General features: G+C 47.8%; 1 protein-coding gene across 1 annotated transcript in view; it reads left to right on the top strand.

Annotated features, from left to right (window-relative positions):
- The window catches only part of CDCP1 (CUB domain containing protein 1), a 55,499-nt gene extending 38,590 nt beyond the window's left edge, over positions 1–16,909 (top strand). The window contains exons 5-9 of the mRNA XM_059389547.1: positions 7,174–7,395; positions 8,453–8,833; positions 11,216–11,581; positions 14,050–14,137; positions 16,083–16,909. Coding sequence (XP_059245530.1) covers positions 7,174–7,395; positions 8,453–8,833; positions 11,216–11,581; positions 14,050–14,137; positions 16,083–16,497 — 1,472 coding nt within the window. The 3' untranslated portion in view covers positions 16,498–16,909. The remainder of the gene's footprint in view (positions 1–7,173; positions 7,396–8,452; positions 8,834–11,215; positions 11,582–14,049; positions 14,138–16,082) is intronic.
- Positions 16,910–17,170: the final 261 nt, after the last annotated feature.

The raw sequence follows: 17,170 nt of genomic DNA, 5'->3' as shown, positions 1-17,170 counted from the left end.
TTTCTTTCTTTCTTTCTTTCTTTCTTTCTTTCTTTCTTTCTTTCTTTCTTTTTTAAGATTGTATGTATTGGACAGAGAGCAAACGTGAGCAGGGAAAGGAACAGAGGGAGAGAGAGAAGCGGGCTTCCTACTAAGCAGAGAGCCCAGCCTGGGGCCTGATCCCAGGACCCCAAGATCATGACCCAAGCCAAAGGCAGACACCCAATCAACTGAGCCACCCAGACGCCCCTCCTTATGATTTTCTTAATAACAATTTCTTTTCTCTAGCTGACTTTATTATAAGAATACAGTACCTTATACATATGACGTACAAAATACATGTTAATTGTTATGTTAACGACCCTAACTAGTAGTTAAGTTTGGGGGGGGAGTCAAAAGTTACATGGACACTTTCAGCTGTGGGAGGGAGTCAGCGCCCCTCACCCCATTGTTCAAGGGTCATACCTGGTATTTGTGCCGCATCACTTCCTGGAAATACACAAAATAATTTTGTCCCTCTTGGAGCCTCATCCTCATAGTGACGGTAGAGAAACCACGTCTCTATTGTCTCCTGCAGTCTGTTCCTCTCTTTATATTGTTTCTGCAAGGTCCAATGGCCCTGGGGATACCGGTCCCACCAGCGAATAGTAACCTGCCCAACCATATGGTTCCCGTTAGCCAGGGCAGACTGCTAGCCTGCTGCCTTATGCATTCCCCTCCAGGTTTTCAAAGGTGTGGTCACTTCTTCTGAAAATACCAGACGGACGAGTATCTTTAGAACCCATGGGCTTCTGGGTTATTGTGACTCAACTAAGGTAGATGAACAGGAGTTTCCAGCTTATTACACCATAGGTTTCCATTAACCAGTCTGAGTAAATGCTGGTTGGGGAAGCAGCCATATGGCTTCTTCCTATAGACCCCCAGAAGCTACCCAGAGCCGTTAATGAAATGTTGACTTCATTCTGTTTTTGTCTTTTTGGGTAACTCAAGCTCTGTGAGTCTGACATTTGTCCTGGCAGAGTCGACCCATACGGTGGCCTCTTATTCCCATGGAGCCCATTTTGATTTTAAAATAAGGAATCTCGGGGATGCCTGGGTGGCTCCGTCAGTTAAACATCCATCCGGCTCTTGATTTCAGCTCAGGTCATGATATCAGGGTCGTGAGATCCAGCCCCGTGTCAGGCTCGGCACTTAAGATTCTCTCTCTCCCTCTGCTCCTCCCTACCCCCTTCACGCATGCGCACGCACACACACACACACACACACACACACACACACTCACTCTTTCTATTAAATAAATAAATAAATAAATAAATAAATAAATAAATAAATAAAAATAAATAAAGTAAGTAAGTGAGAAATTTCTATCTACAGACACCACAAAAGTCATTAGAGGCCTTTTCAAAACTTCAGTCCATAAGCTAATCCCATCAAGGGTTTCCAGTGTCAATAAGGATCAAATAGTGAAAGACTGTCCTTTTATGGGTCAGAGGGGGCGGGTCTTTTCAAATCTCCAGCCCAGGTATTTATTACAGGAAGGAACCGTGTGCCATGTTGTAGAGACAATATGGGATTCTCCTGCCGCAGGAAAGGATCCCATTAGGTTCCTAGCCTTGAGCAAATGCTTGGAGTCTCTCTGAGGTCTCTTTCAGCTGTAATTGGTGACCTTCGCACCTCTCCTGCTCCTCCTGCTGAGTGTCGGATTAGGCCACTTGTCAGAGCACACAGGCGACACTGAGTAAAATCTGTCTTATCTTTCCATGGATTTAGGAATGTGGATGGTGACATTTCCCTTTAAACCACCCCACCTGTGACAGGTGAGGGACACAAACTTCCCTTCTGCCCAGACCCCAGCAGCCACCTCTGAGCACATGCCTCAGGCAGCATGAGAATTTACTGTGTCTACCCTGAGAGCCAACCAGAACTGTGGAAAAGAAGCCATATCAAGTGATTAACAAAGGGGTGGTATCTGCAGAACTGGAAAGCTGGACCCCTGCAATGGGTGAGCACAGAAGCCAGGGTCCTCCAGACACGCCCCCACGGAGCAAGGCCTGTCTTGCCCCAGAATCAGGATCATTTTCCTCAATAAACTCCACTCTCTGTTTTGGCTCAAGGGCGGGGTGTCTCATCACTCTCCCTTGATCATTCTACAGTGACTTTCAAAGGAAATAGGAACTGTAAAACCACAGGACCATTCCATGTGCACTAGAATGGCTAAAATGAGAAAGGCTGGCCACACCAAGTGTTGGCAAGAACGTGGGGCACTGGAACCCAGACAAACGGTCAGCAGATGGGCACCAAGGTACAACCATGTGAGAGAACGATCTGGCAGAAATTTTCCTCCTAGGTAATTACCCTAGAGAAATGAAACCAGAAGTCTATTCAAAAATCCATAGAAGAATATGTATACAGCAGTTTTATTCGTCATTGGAAACAACCTAAATCTCCATCAATCTAGGAACAAACAAGTGTGGTAAATTCATTCTGTGGAACTCCACTCCATGACAAGGAAAAAACGACTGATATCATTTTTCTGAGGGAAAGAAAGCAGCTGAGTACATTTTCCTGAGGGGGAATAAGCCACACAGGAGGGAGCACATACCATATGATTCTGTTCATAGGAAGTTCCAGAACAGGTGAACTCTGCAGTGATAGAAATCAGAAAGTGATGGCCTTCATGGGACATGATTGGAAGTCAGGCGGAATTGACCACAAAGGGGCACAAAGGAACTTGCTGGAATAATTGGAATGTTCTAGATCTTTCTCTGGGTGATAGATACGATAGATAAAGAAAGTTGACAAAACTCATCCCACTGAGCAATTAAGGTCTGTGCATTTTATTATATGTAAGTTACATGACCAAAAAAAGTCAAGGAAAGCTACAGCCAGTGGTTAGGGGGTTTTGGAGTCGGAATGCTACTAGCGAGCTGTGTGACTTGGGAGAAGTTACATTAGCTTTCTAAGCTTCGGATTTGTAGTTTATAAAAATCGACATGATTAAGGCAGTATTGCCTTACACAAATCTAAATTTTGAACTTCCCAAAGGAAAGGTCCTTTTGTGGTTGCAGATCATCACTAGAGTACAGTGGGGGATGGTAAAAACAGGTCAATATTTGAAGAACTGTCCTTGAACTACAGCAAGTCTGACAAATGTGATGCATTTCTTTTTTTTTTTTTAAGATTTTATTTATTTATTTAACACACAGAGAGAGAGATCACAAGCAGGCAGAGAGACAGGCGGTGGGGAGGGCAGGGAAGCAGGCTCCCTGCCAAGCAGATAGCCCTATGCTGGACTTGATCCCAGGACCCTGGGATCATGACCTGAGCCAAAGGCAGAGGCTTAACCCACTGAGCCACCCAGGTGTCCCCAATGTGGTGCATTTCTAACGCACATCGAGGGACAGCTTTGCTCTCATCTTGGGACCAGATAGATGGCTGTTGATACATTTTTTTCAGAGGGGACATCATTCATATAGGAGTTTCAAGAAGCCAGGCCCAGGGTTCCCATGGTTTCTTGTCTCTTCTGCCCAGCCACCGGCTAGAGAAGAGGAAACTGGGGTCCACAGAGGTCAGAAAGAGCTCAGGCTTTGTAATCTTAGTCCCACCATCTCCTGGTGTTTGTTTCCCTGTCTGTCAAATAGGGGTGAGGAAGCCTACTACTCTAGATTGTATATTTATTCCCAAATCATCACCCCCTCTTTTGGGGGGCGGGGAATTAAATTTGCTGCCCCACTGGCTACAGGCTTGGCCACGTGAGTTTGCTTCTACCGATGAAATATGAGCAGAAGTAAGTGTGCCCCTTCCAAGCGGAAGCTTCACCACCCATCCTGTGGTTCACCTTTCAAACTCTGTCAGGAGACTGACATGTCACAGAGCCTTCTCCTTCAGCCCAGATCTCAGAATTAAAAAGACACAGGATGCCCGGGTGGCTCAGTCAGTTAAGCATCTGCCTTAGGTTCCCATCCTGATCCCAGGATCCTGGGAACAAGTCTCATGTCAGGCTCCCTGCTCAGTGGGGATCCTGCTTCTCCCTCTGCCCCTCCCCCCACTCATGCGCACTCTCGCAAATAAATAAAATCTTTAAAAAAAAAAAAAAGGAGGAGAAGAAGAAGAACTAAAAAGACAAGACCTGGTGCCACAGCCAGCTCACAATGGATATGTAAGGTGAATAAAGAATGAATCTTGGTTATTCTAAACCTTCAGATTTGGGAACCATTTGTTACTGCAGCATAACAGCTGAAGCTTACTGACACACGCCCTCTCAAGCAGGTCATGAGGATTAACAAAGTAACACATCAAGGGGTCTCGACCATGTGCAAGATACACAGGTTATGGAGATCCCTGAAATTCACTTTCTGATGGGAAAAACAGATAGCTAATTGGAAAATGAGGGCTTCCCATTAAAGACAGATTTGCTTCCTTCTTAAACCGCACTGTCATGGCATTTAAAACATTTCTAAAAGCATAAATTCCAAGGGAAATGATACCTAGAAAGGAAACAATATTCTAACGTTTCCCAGCATGGGACATAGAGGGGTAACTGATTCAGCAGACCCAAAAGTGCAAAGTGTAATCCCATAGTGGGACACATCAAGAAGAAACTTTCCAAGGCAGGAATTGGCAACACACCACCTTCAGAACGAGAGCAAAAAGTGGGAGAAGCCACTCCAGCCCCAGATCCACCAAGCAGCCCAGGAACACTCCTCCTAGTTTCTTCCCTGGAATAGGGAAGTTTTTGAACCAAAGATCCCAGTTGCACTAAGGTAAAGGTGCTGAACACAGGCAGCTTGAATAAGGTTAATGGGCCGGACTCTCCAGGCTCCATTCTGCTTCCTTCGTGGGAAGCCCTGAGTGAGTTTCCTCGATTTGGTGGATGGCGGGCTCTTCTCAGGGGTAATCCAACCAACCCAAGAGAAGAGGTTGAACACATAGATGCTACGGGTTCCTCAGGAAGCAGTCTGGTCAGATCACCCTCCAGAGAAGCTCGGTCAGCAAGCAAGAGGTATTCCAAATCGTGTGTGGCGCCCCACGCTTGGCTTCTTTCCTGGGGTAACCACAGTTACGGATTTGTTGCATTTCTCTCCAGATCTTGTTTCTCTTCATTTCCATACATAAGTATATACACGTAGAAATAGCGCTTACTTTTGATGCCGAGATTGTATAATCGGGTGGTGTCATAGTCAACATTTGTTCTACACTTGCTGTTTTAGTCAACACTGTATCTTGGAAGTTCTTAGATTGGTATATTTATATCTCCCTCTTTCTTTTTTTTTTTTTAAGATTTTATATATTTATTTGAGAGAGAGAGAGAGCGCTTGCTCATGCACGTGCGCATAAGCAGGAAGTAGCGGCGATGGAGAGGGAGAAGGAGAAGCAGGCTCCCCATTGAGCAGGGAGCCTGACGTGAGGCTCCATCCCAGGGATCATGACCTGAACGAAACACAGATGCTTAACCGACTAAGCCACCGAGGCGCCCCTAGATCTCCCTTTTTCTTTCTAAATGCTAGGTAACATTCCGTCCATGAATGTTCCACAGAGTATTTAACCCTTCCCATATTATGTGGTGTCTGGTTTTCCACAGTTCCAGAGCTGCAGTGCAAACATGAGCTTGTCTTCCCCGGTCATACTGCTGGGGTCCCAAGGATGCAACCTTTCAATGTCACCCTCTACACTGTGTTTTTGTTTTTTAAAGATTTTATTTATTTATTTGACAGAGAAATCACAAGTAGGCAGAGATGCAGGCAGAGAGAGAGGAGGAAGCAGGCTCCCCATTGAACAGAGAACCCTGATGCGGGGCTTGATCCCAGGACCCCGAGACCATGCCCTGAGCTGAAGGCAGAGGCTTAACCTGCTGAGCCACCCAGGCGTCCCTCTACACTGTGTTTTAATTTGCTTTTCTGCAATGACAAGTGATACTGCACTTGATACTAAGAATGCTTTATATTTTGAATTTGTGAACATTTCAGTTTCCCCTGTTTTGTGAACTGCTCAATCCATCTGTGTGACAAATATATTTTTTTCCCTAATGTGTCCCTTGTCCTTCAAGATTTCAGTACCTATTGTTAGACAGGTACTTAAGTTTTTCTTCTTTTAGGGTTTGACCTCCACATTTATAAGGATATTCTCTTTGCTTTGAAATACCAGTCTAACTTTATTCTTTTACTAATGGGAGAGAGAGTTTAGCCGAGCCAGGAGCGGTTTGTCTTTTTCTCACTTATTTGAAGTACAGCATTTATTAGAGACTAAATTATAATATCGATGGATATAATACCTGTGAATAATAATACTATCTTGGAAGAAATATAATATCTATGAATCTTCTATTCCCATGCTAATGCTATACTGTTGCTAATTACTATTCATAACAGGAGACTGTTGCAATAAACAGTCGTAAATCTCACTTGTTAACTATCACACAGCCACTAAATTACTGGATATTTTCAAAGACTCGTGACTATGAAAACTGTATGGAAAAATAAGCAAACCTGTGTAAAGTAATAAGGTAAAAGCTGAGTATAAAATTATACATACTATTAAGCAGTTGAAAATCATGCATATGAACAAGGACTAAAATGAATTTGAAGAAGTAAAAATGGTTAAATATGGGTGATAGAAATTCAATCGGTTATTTTTCCTTTTAAATTTCTTCTAGAGTTCTTGTATGTTCTTTTTTTTTTTTTAAGATTTTATTATTTAAGAGAGAAAGAGAATAAGCACATGGTAAGGGGAGGGGAGAGGGAGAAGCAGACTCCCCACTGAGCATGGAGCCCGACGTGGGACTTGATCCCAGGACTCAGGGATCAGGACCTGAGCCAGAGGCAGACGCTTCACTGACCGAGCCACCCAGACGTCCACTTGTATATTCTCTTAATTAAAAAACGTGGGGCACCTGGGTGGCCCAGTGGGTTAAACCTCTGCCTTCGACTCAGGTCATGATCTCAGGGTCCTGGGATCGAGTCCCGCGTCCGGCTCTCTGCTCGGCGGAGAGTCTGCTTCCTCCTCTCTTTCTCTCTCTGCCTGCCTCTCTGCCTGCTTGTGATGTCTCTCTGTCAAATAAATAAATAAAATCTTAAAAAAAAAAAAAAAAGTGTTTCCAACGCTCCCCAGCCATGAGAGGTTTTGTGCTAATTTTTGCCCCTTCATGGAGTGGCTGCTGATCCATGCCTCAGGTTTCTTTTCTCTTCGTGGTTTCAGATAAAATCTACCTGGTGGACCTGAGTAATGAGCAAGCCCTGTCGCTCACCATCGAGCCGCGGCCCGTTAAGCTTAGCCGCAAGTTTGTCCCCGGCTGCTTCGTGTGTCTGGAGTCCCGCACCTGCACCACCAACCTCACCCTGACGTCCGGCTCCAAACACAAGATCTCCTTCCTCTGTGATAACCTGACTCGCCTGTGGATGAACGGGGAGAAAACCATAAGTATGTCCCCCTGGGAGAGCATGATTCCCCTACCCGGGGCTGGGGCAACTTTCCCTGCTCCCCCATCTTCTTAGTGGGGTCCACTGGGTAGGCTGTAGATAGTACAATCAGAGATGCCCCCCACCCACCGCGGTGCAGAGTGAGTAAAGGGTAGGCAGCAGATGGTGAGGTGGAGACGTGCCCTTCTGGAACCAGAGGCTCAGTGGGAATGGGCATCCTTCAGAAGTGCATTGCACTCCCAAGTTCATGGTTGTGTCCTCTGCCCCGCCTTCCAGCATCTCTCCTGAGATGCCTTCCTCCGGTGTACCCAACCATCCTCCACTCCCACCCCAACCCCGCCTCCACACTCATTGTGCACTTGTCTCCTCCTGCCTGAGACTGAGATTCTTGAGGTCAAACATTGTGGCTTGTTCTGGTTTTTTGTTTGTTTGTTTGTTTGTTTGTTTGTTTGTTTTTTGGTCCCTTGAGCCCCTGGCAGTGCTGAACATGTATTAGTCACGTACTAAACGTTTGATGAATGAAGGCCAGTAAAACCGCTAATCTTCTTCCCGCTGGGCTGCCGTGACCTCCAACATGGATGGCCTTAAGAGTTTCTACAGATGCAACAGCTGAGGCCACAAGACACGAGGCAGGCTGCCCACTAGGAAGTGGCAGAGCTGGGCTGCGAGCTGATACCTCCCCCAACCCCACCCCTGCTCTGACCGCTGCACAAAGCTACCTCCCCACAGTCAGGGATGCTGGGAAGCAGGGCGGAGGGAAAAAACCTGGGCCCAGCCCATACTTAGCATCTGAGACTCAGCCTCAGAAGAGAGGCTGACACATTCTTTTCAACCCTCAGTAATCCCCAGAAGTTGGTCTGCCAATTCAGGCAGAGTAAGAACCTGAGAGGGTGAGAGAGGCAGCTAGAAAAGGAGTATCAGGGAGCCCCGAGTGGGGGACAGGGCAGGAGAAGAGAGACCAAAGGGAAAAGAAAGAAAGCCTGGGGCCGTCTCTACAGCTGGGGAGGTCACACGGCCGGTCCCCTCCCTGCCTGCTACCATGAGCCCGTCTTTTCCAGGCTGCATGGACCCCCGGTACTGCCACAGGAGGTCCCAATCCCTCCAGGTGCCTGGGGACATCCTCCAGCTGCCTGTTCAGCTGCACGACTTCTCCTGGAAGCTGCTGGTCCCCAAGAATAGGCTGAGCCTCGCACTGGTACCCGCCCAGAAACTTCAACAGCACACGCAGGAGAAGGTCTGCAACACGAGCTTTGGCTACCTGGTGGCCAGCGCTGTCCCCGGCCAGGACCTTTACTTTGGCTCCTTCTGCCCCGGAGGTGCCATCAAGCAGATCCAGGTGAAGCAGAACATCTCAGTGACCCTCCGCACCTTTGCCCCTAACGTTCAACGAGAGGCCGCTAGGCAGGGTCTGACCGTGTCCTTCATACCGTACTTCAAAGGTAAGGCGGTCTCCCTCTCTCGCCACATTTGCCTGACCATTTCTTGGTTGCGCATCCCTCTCCTTTTGCTTCTGGGATCGTCCACCATTAAGTTGTCAGCTTGAGGAATTGGGAGAGCTGGGTGGGCTGGATCTCTCACCAGAAATCTGGAAGGTAGTGTGACCTCAGCTGGACTCCACCATTCACCTAGTGTGGAAAATCCCGGGAGTTAGAAATAAGGCTCTGACCGTGGGGGGTGACCGTTGGCAGACAGCAGAACAAATAATCAAATTCAAGCCTTTTTTGGAAGCAGGCAGGGGCTTAGAGGAGAGCTAAGCAAATATTCCTGACTCTTGGATGTTTAAGATGGGAGCATCTTAAACAGGCATTTTTGTGAGTCAGCTTCTACAATTCAGAATGTGACGTGGAGTGCACAGAGGAAGACAGGCTGGGGAGAGATGGGTCTCCAGAGCACCAGGGTCCTGTTCACAGCACAGGGCACAGCCCCTCCCGCAAGGCTAGTGTTTGATCTTCAGGGTGCTGGGCAGTGAGTGGGGTTTAAGTCCCTTGCAACAGTGAGCTCTCCATGGTTGGTTTCCAAAGTCACAGTTGCCATTACAAGTGGCTCAAAGTCAGAGACCATTTAAAAATTGACCAAGACTGGGGCGCCTGGGTGGCTCAGTAGTTAAGCATCTGCCTTTGGCTCAGGTTATGATCCCAAGGTCCTGGGATTGAGCCCCGCATCGGGCTCTCCGCTCAGCAGGGAGCCTTCTGTCTGTCTGTCTGTCTCTCTCTCTCTCTCTCTCTCTCTCTGCCTGCCTCTCTGCCTACCTGTGATCTCTGTCTGTCAAATAAATAAATAAAATAAAATAAAAATTGACTAAGACTGAGGTGCCTGGGTGGCTTCAGTAGTTAAGCATCTGCCTTTGGCTCAGGTCATGATTCCAGCATCCTGGGATCGAGCCCCGAATCAAGGTCCCAGCTCAGTGGGAAGCCTGCTTCTCCCTCTCCCACTCCCCCTGCTTGTGTTCCCTCTCTTGCTGCGTCTCTCTCTCTCTGTCAAATAAGTAAATAAATTCTTTTTAAAAAAAAAAAATTGACCAAGACTTTTATCTGAGGGTTACTTCATACTTTGTTCCCAGAGACCTGAGTGGGGAGGGAGAAGAATCTTTGGCCATAAGATTAAGGTTAGTCCAGGCTGCCTAATGTCCCCACAGCTCCCTGAGAAACCCCTTCTGGGGAGACTTAGAGAATGAGATATACCCTCCTCAGTGCGGAATGTTAGAGTTTTATCTCACCTGAAGGTCAGCTGACATGTCTGTCGGAGGCTTTCAGCTTTGCATTCTACCATTCTTCCCAGAACCGGAAGTGGCTTGATCCCGGACACAGAAATCGCTCTGTACCGGTCCCACCGTGGAACAGAGCATAGGGTGACTCTAAGCGTGGAGGGTGTTTCTGAAAGGAAGCTTTTAGCGATAACCTGCAGTTTGGCCAACTAGCCTGGGATTTTGTTGTTGTTTGGTTGGTTGGTTTTGTTCAAAAGACGTGAGCACCTCACCCGAGACTGTAATCTTTGGGCTGACCAATAGTCACGGTCTATGTGTGGCAATTTATATTTAAATTAATAGCAAAATTTAAAAATTCAGCTCCTCAGTCACATCGAGCACATTTTGGGTCTTCCACAAACACACGTGATGGTGATTACGTGCTTGGATGGACAGTGCAGATACAGGCACCCAGGAGATATTGTGGGTTGGGTTCCAGACCTCAATAGAGCAAGAAAAATGAGTTTTTTGGTTTCCCAGTGCCTATAAAAGTTCTATTTACACCATATTGTAGTCCAGTAAGTGTGCAATAGCATGGTCTAAAAAAGCAACGCACATGCCTTAATTTTAAAATTCTTTATTGCCAGGTTGCATGGCTCACTCACTTGGTAGAGTGTGCAACTCTTGATCTCAGGGTTGTAAGGTCAAGCCCCACATTGGATGTAGAGATTACTTAAAAATAAAGTCTTTTAAAGAAAGAAAAAATACCTTCCTTACTAAAAAATGCTAACCATCATCTGAACTTTCAGCAAGTTCTAATCACCAATCACAGATCACCATAACAAATAAAATAATGAAAAAGTTTGAAATGTCACAAGAATCACCACAATGGACATAGAGACACAAAGTGGCAAATGCTATTGGAAAGATAGTGCCATAGACTTGCTCAACATAGGGTTGCCACAAATCTCCAATTTGGTGGGGGACAAGGCAGAGTCTGCAAAGTCTAATAAAATGGGGTGAGCCAATGAAGGAACTTTTCAGTCATTGCAGAAAACTCTAGAAAAAGTCTAGACAGGTTAACATCAATTTTGATTCAGTGAAACATCTTGTATGGATTCTCTCCCCTTTCCTGCAGAGGAAGGTATTTTCACAGTGACTCCAGACACAAAAGGCAAGGTCTACCTGAGGAGCCCTAACTGGGACCGGGGACTGCCATCCCTCACATCCGTGTCTTGGAACATCAGTGTGCCCAGCAACCAGGTGGCCTGCCTGACCTTCCTCAAGGAGAGGACCGGCGTTGTCTGCCAGACGGGACGTGCGTTCATGATCATCCAGGAGCAGCGGAGCAAAGCAGAGGAGATCTTCAGCCTGGAGGATGAGGTGCTCCCCAAGCCAAGCTTCCACCACCACAGCTTCTGGGTCAACATCTCCAACTGCAGCCCTGTGAGTGGCAAGCAGCTGGACCTGTTCTTCTGGGTGTCACTTACCCCAAGGACTATGGGTAAGGGTCTGCAAGGTCTTGTGGGAGGGTGGTGGTGGACAGCAAATTGGCAGCTGAAGAGTAGGGGGCAAGCCTGCGAGGCAAGTCAGAAAACACGACTGAGTGCCCATGTATCAGTCAGCGTTTGCATTGGTCATGCCGTATAACAAACCACCCAGAACTCAGGGCCTTAAAGATAGTCATTTCTTATCGCTCACACTTTGGCTGGGTGATGCTGGTGAGCTGGGCTTATCCAGGTTCACTCACTCCTGCACCTGTGGGCAGCTGTGGATGGCCAGAGGACTCTGCTGATCTTGGCCATGCACTCTCATATATACGGGCATAGCCACAATCTGCTGGAATAACCAGGTTCCTTGGCTTTCCTCCCCATGATCCCTGTCACACCAGCCTGGGCCTTGTTCTCATGGTAGAGGCAGAGAAATCCAAGAGATTCTGGAGGAAGCACACAAGGTCTCTTGATGTTTGGGTTAGGAACTCCCACCATCCCTTCTACAGAATTCTTTGGGCCTGCCAAAGAATCCAAGGGATGGACAGATAGACTCCCCTTTTGGTGGGAGGAGCTCAGAGTCACATAGTACAGGACATGGTCCAGGGAGAAATGGGGAGAACTAGGGCAATTTTATCATCCATCTGTCACTGTCATTTACTATTAATCTCTCTCTGGCGTGGGGGAAGGCTCTTCACTCTGTTCACCTTATGCATCTTAGAGGGTAGATGGTAAAAACTACCTCAGAGAAGAATCATTAGGAATTGAAGTGTTGGGGATTCAAATGTGGGGACCTGAGAAGTGTGACGCAGAACTTGGCACTGGCATTATGTTTTTTAAGATTTTATTTATTTATTTATTTGAGAGATAGTATGTGTGTGCGTGTGGATGTGTGTGTGTGTGTGTGTGTGCATAAGCAGGATGAAGGGCAGAGGGAGATAGAGAGAATCTTAAGCAGACTCTGTGCTAAGAGTACAGAGCCCAATACAGGACTTGGTCTCACAACCCCATGATCATGACCTGAGCCAAAATCAAGAGTCAGACACTCGAGTACCTGGGCTACCCAGGCACCCCTTGGCATTGGCATTTTTTACTGAGTCCAGGGAAACATGGGAATCCACAAGATGCCCTTGGTGGCAGGCCTTTTGCTCAGAGTCGCAGGATCTGCCCACGAGTCTCCAGTGAGGAAATGCCTGTGTGGCACAGCAATTGTGGTGGGGCCACATTTGCCTTTATTCCAAGGTAGTCACAGAGCATCCCAGAGTGTGGGAACCAGAAGGGACCATGAAGGTCGCTTCTCCTGGCCCATTCCCTTCCTGGCGGTCAGAGAAGCTGTGTGTCCGCCCAAGGCCACACACCTGTTAGCATCAAGAGAACTGATGTAAACCAGAAGCCATGAGTGAGAAGCTCTCCCAAACTCTCAGGGTAGGCCCTGGGTTTTCTGACTCTCTTACATCCATTTTCTGTCATTTAGTTCTACTCTTTTTTTCTTCTTCTTTTCTTTCTTTCTTTTTTTTTTTTTTTTAGTTTTATTTCTTTATTTAAGCAATCTCTACACCCGATGTGAGGCTCAAACCACAAGCCCAAGATCAACAGTCGCATGCTCCATGGACTGAGCCAAATAGGTGCCCCATTTATTTCTATTTTGCTTTCTCTCTTTTTTGCTTTCTTGTTAAACAAGCAAGAACTTCTAAATCCCTGTTTGGCACAGGGCTCCCTGTCTGATTTATTTCCTCTGTCCTTTGTACAACCGTAGGAAAAGGACAGCACAGATAGAACAACCCTGTCCTTAGCACCCTCACTTCTGACTTTAGCTTCCCTGCTTTCCCCTACAGTCCTCTGCCCTGCTTTCCCATCTAGGCTGTGGCGCCTGGGTGGACACACCCCTGGGTAGTCCCCGAGTAGCCTTTGAAAGGGAGCCATTAGGGCTCCCAGTTTGTTTTCGTTCTCTCTCACCACCTAAGAGCCCCAAGACTCAGTAGCTTAGACTGCAGACTCTGTTCGTTCACAACTCCATGGGTCAGGAATTTGGACAGATATTACTCTTAGACACATGGGTCTGCTGCCAGATGCCTCAGACAGCTAGAGGGTGCCGGGGTGGGTCACCTGGGGACAGACACTTGTAGCCTTGATACTGTCAGCCGGGTTCCTTGGTCCGTTGTTCTCACGGAGTATCCAAATGGTTGGCTTGGGCTTCCTCACAAGATGGTGGCCTCAGACTTCTCACATGGTGACTGACTGGCTCTCCCTCAGACAGACATTACAGGAAATTGTCAGGCCTCTAAAGGGCTCCAGCACTGGCAAGTCGAGAAGGGTCCAGAAGAAGAGACATAGGCTCCTCTCACTCTCAGGAGCAGCATCTGTGTACAGGGAGGGAGGGAAGGGATGGCAGCCATCTCTGGAGACTTTTCTGCCCCAGTTCCTCATCCACCTGACCACCCCCATGTCTCCTCATCCCTCCTCCTTGTGTCTCTGCTCACAGACCTGACTGTCGTCGTCATTGCGGTCGTGGGAGGTGGCGCCTTACTGCTGTTTGCCCTCGGACTCATCATTTGCTTTGTGAAAAAGAAGTAGGTGGAATTTCTCAAACTGTCTTTGGCTGATCTGACACCTCCTTAGATCACCCAGACCAGAGCTGTCATTAATTACTGATTTCTTTTCTGGCTTCCCATTCCTCTCCCAGGGATCAGTGTTGAATAATATTGCCAGATGTGAGTTATGCTTGGGAGGGGAGGGACAGAAGATGTGGCCGGCGACATGTTAACCTGCGGTTTTTACGAAACTCTCTCAGCATGAGTCTTCTGGTCATTTACTGGACACTGGTCATCGGGGATGATCTCAGCAGGAAAATGCTCATGTCAGTCCCTCCAGCCCAGGTCTCTGAGCCTGCATCCTCTGTCACTTGGAGAGCGAATGCATGCCACCTTAGCTGGTTCCCCTCCAGTTTCTTAAACGGTTTTGTGCTTGCTTAGGGGACTCCAGACAGACGCCAAAAAGCGAGCCCCGTGGGCGAGAGGAAGGAAGACCCAGTTACCTGACTCATCTCACCTTCCACCCCCTCAGGATGACAGCTGCTGTTTTATGACCAAAGCCTTGACCTTTTGAGACAGAATATGGGCTGCCACTAGTTTTTATCAGTTCTGCGCATATTTCTGATTAAAGCCGTGAGGGAGAGTGAAATTGCTTTCCTTAGCGCGATTCAGCCTTGCAACAAGCTAAAGATTTTTTTTTTTTTTAAACCAGGGCCATGAGCAAACAACTAAAATTCCTGATCCACAGTGAGACTATCTAGAAACGTCTCTAATGATAGGGAAGGGGCCACCTGTGGCAGATCCAGGGAAAAGCCTCTTCTCCGTGAAGTGGGATTGCGTAAACCCACACAGGGGGAAAGGATTTCTTTCATTTTATGGTTTCTCTAGGAAACTTTCTTGTCTGTGGTGCTGTCTCTGCCACCCAGATCGGAAAGCATGGTGTCCTCTTCAGGGGCACCTGCCCCGGTTCTGGCCTGAGAAGAACACTGGTGGAGACGATCGAGGCTCCGTGAAGCACAAAGGGAGGGGTGTCCATCTCAGGGTTTCGGGTGGGAGCCTTTGGAACCCATCATCCTAGCCAGAGATCCACTGTTACAAGCTGAATGTACTACATTATTTTTATCTCAGAAAAGGACAGGGAGCCTGTCCACAATTAGTGAGCTGTCAGTGCATTATAGGGTCCATTATGTTAATTGAGCTAATGTCCTCCATTTGAATCACCAGTCAGCTAAAAAGCCAGCGTCCCCTGCTTTTGGCTCATGGAGATGGAGGGCGAAGCTTTGTTTTCTCCCATGGAGAGTGCTAATGCCTGTCCACACTCAAGTCCCAAAGAACATTACAAAGCAAAGGTTAATGGCGTTGCTAGGAGCTCTGGCAGGCCCCAGCCAGAATGTTGTCTTCTTTTGAGCTCTGTCCCTTTATGCAGGCTGTTCCTGGATCCCTCTGCTAATAGTGAGTCCCACTGTCCCCAACTCCAGCTAAAAACTAAGACACAGCCCTGCATCCCAAGTCTCCCTCTGTTCTGTCATTTAGAATCCAGATGGTCAGAGTTTGTACCCATGCAAAAGAGGGATGAAGCATTAGCTACGGGAAAGACTGTGTGCTGGAGGGTTGGCGGGGACGTGACCACACCAGATGTGGTCAGCCTGGGCCACCATCCTTTCTCGGAGCAAACACAGGCTGGTTGTCAGCTGTTCCCACCCCTGGATACCCTGCATCCACTGAAGCAAATCCAAGTGCAGTGTTAAACTTGCCCTCTCTCAACCACGCTCTGCTCCCTGTTTCCGCTCTGAAGACTAGAGACAGAAGATGGTCCCTTCTAAATGCTTCCGCAAAGAGGGTAGTTTCAGTTTCGAGGGCTAAGGGATTTGAGGGACCTGGGGGGGGCCATACTGGAACCCTCAGTTCCAGTAGGGCTATGCAGATGGAGCACAGCTAATATCCTGCTCTTCCTGACTCTGTCTTGGCCCCCTTCTCTCGGTAGGAAAAAGAAGGAAAGCAAAGGCCCGCCTGTAGGCATCTACAACGGCAACATCAACACCCAGATGCCAATGCAGCCAAAAAAGTTTCAGAAAGGTCGAAAGGACAGTGACTCCCACGTGTATGCTGTCATCGATGACACCATGGTGTATGGACATCTCCTACAGGATTCCAACGGCTCCTTCCTGCAGCCAGAGGTGGACACCTACCGGCCCTTCCAGGGGCCCACAGGGGACTGCCCCCCCTCCCCACCCTTGGTATGCTCCAGGGCCCCAACTGCAAAGCTGACCACAGACGAGCCGTCTGCTGGCTTCCCTGCTGAGTCTGACAGTGAACCATATACCTTCTCCCACCCCAACAACGCGAACACAGACATTCCCTTGCTGGACACCCATGAGCCAGAGGGGCCGGGGGAGTAACTTGGACCCATCCTGAAGACTTTGCCTAAAACAAGGGTCTCAAGCAGAAATCCTAAAGAGGAATGATATGGAAGGAACAGCAGGAGGTTCTTCAGGATGCCACTGACCTCCAAGTCCCAAGTGGACTCATTCCAATGATGGGATGTTGAAAGTGATGAATTCCAACCTGGATACAATCGTCACAGTCCATGTCCTTCTAAACTCAGGTTGAGTTGTAAACCAGCCCGTAATGAGAGGGGAGGGCTGTGAGTCGCCAAGCATGAGGTTGTCAACGAGGTCTGGACTTGGATTTGGATTTGGACCTCTTCAGGGCAACAATTCCAATCCCTCGGAGTCCATCCAAGGTCCCTGCTCCCACTGGAGTGCCCTGGATGGAAATGACAGTGTGCCTTAATATTATTATTATTATTTATTTGGTGGTTCCATATATTTAAGAAGCCAAATGCAAAACCACGTAGCTCTTTTTACCTGACATGGTGACAGCTCACGCGAGGTGGTTGGATGGCTGGATTTTGACTTCCACCAACCACTAGATAAACAGGTGGCTGTCCCCTAGAAAGTGGGAATGATTTGCAATGGGTCCAGCCAAAAAAGGGTGTGACTGTTTGAGGGCTCTGAGAAGCGACTTCCTGGTTCTCTTGCTCTGCCTGTGGTTATCCCACCACACAGATGT

This window comes from Mustela nigripes, chromosome 2 (assembly GCF_022355385.1).
Source record: "Mustela nigripes isolate SB6536 chromosome 2, MUSNIG.SB6536, whole genome shotgun sequence".
Lineage (NCBI taxonomy): Eukaryota > Metazoa > Chordata > Mammalia > Carnivora > Mustelidae > Mustela > Mustela nigripes.
Note: the sequence above shows the minus strand (reverse complement) of the source record. Positions and strands in the feature narration are given on the sequence as shown.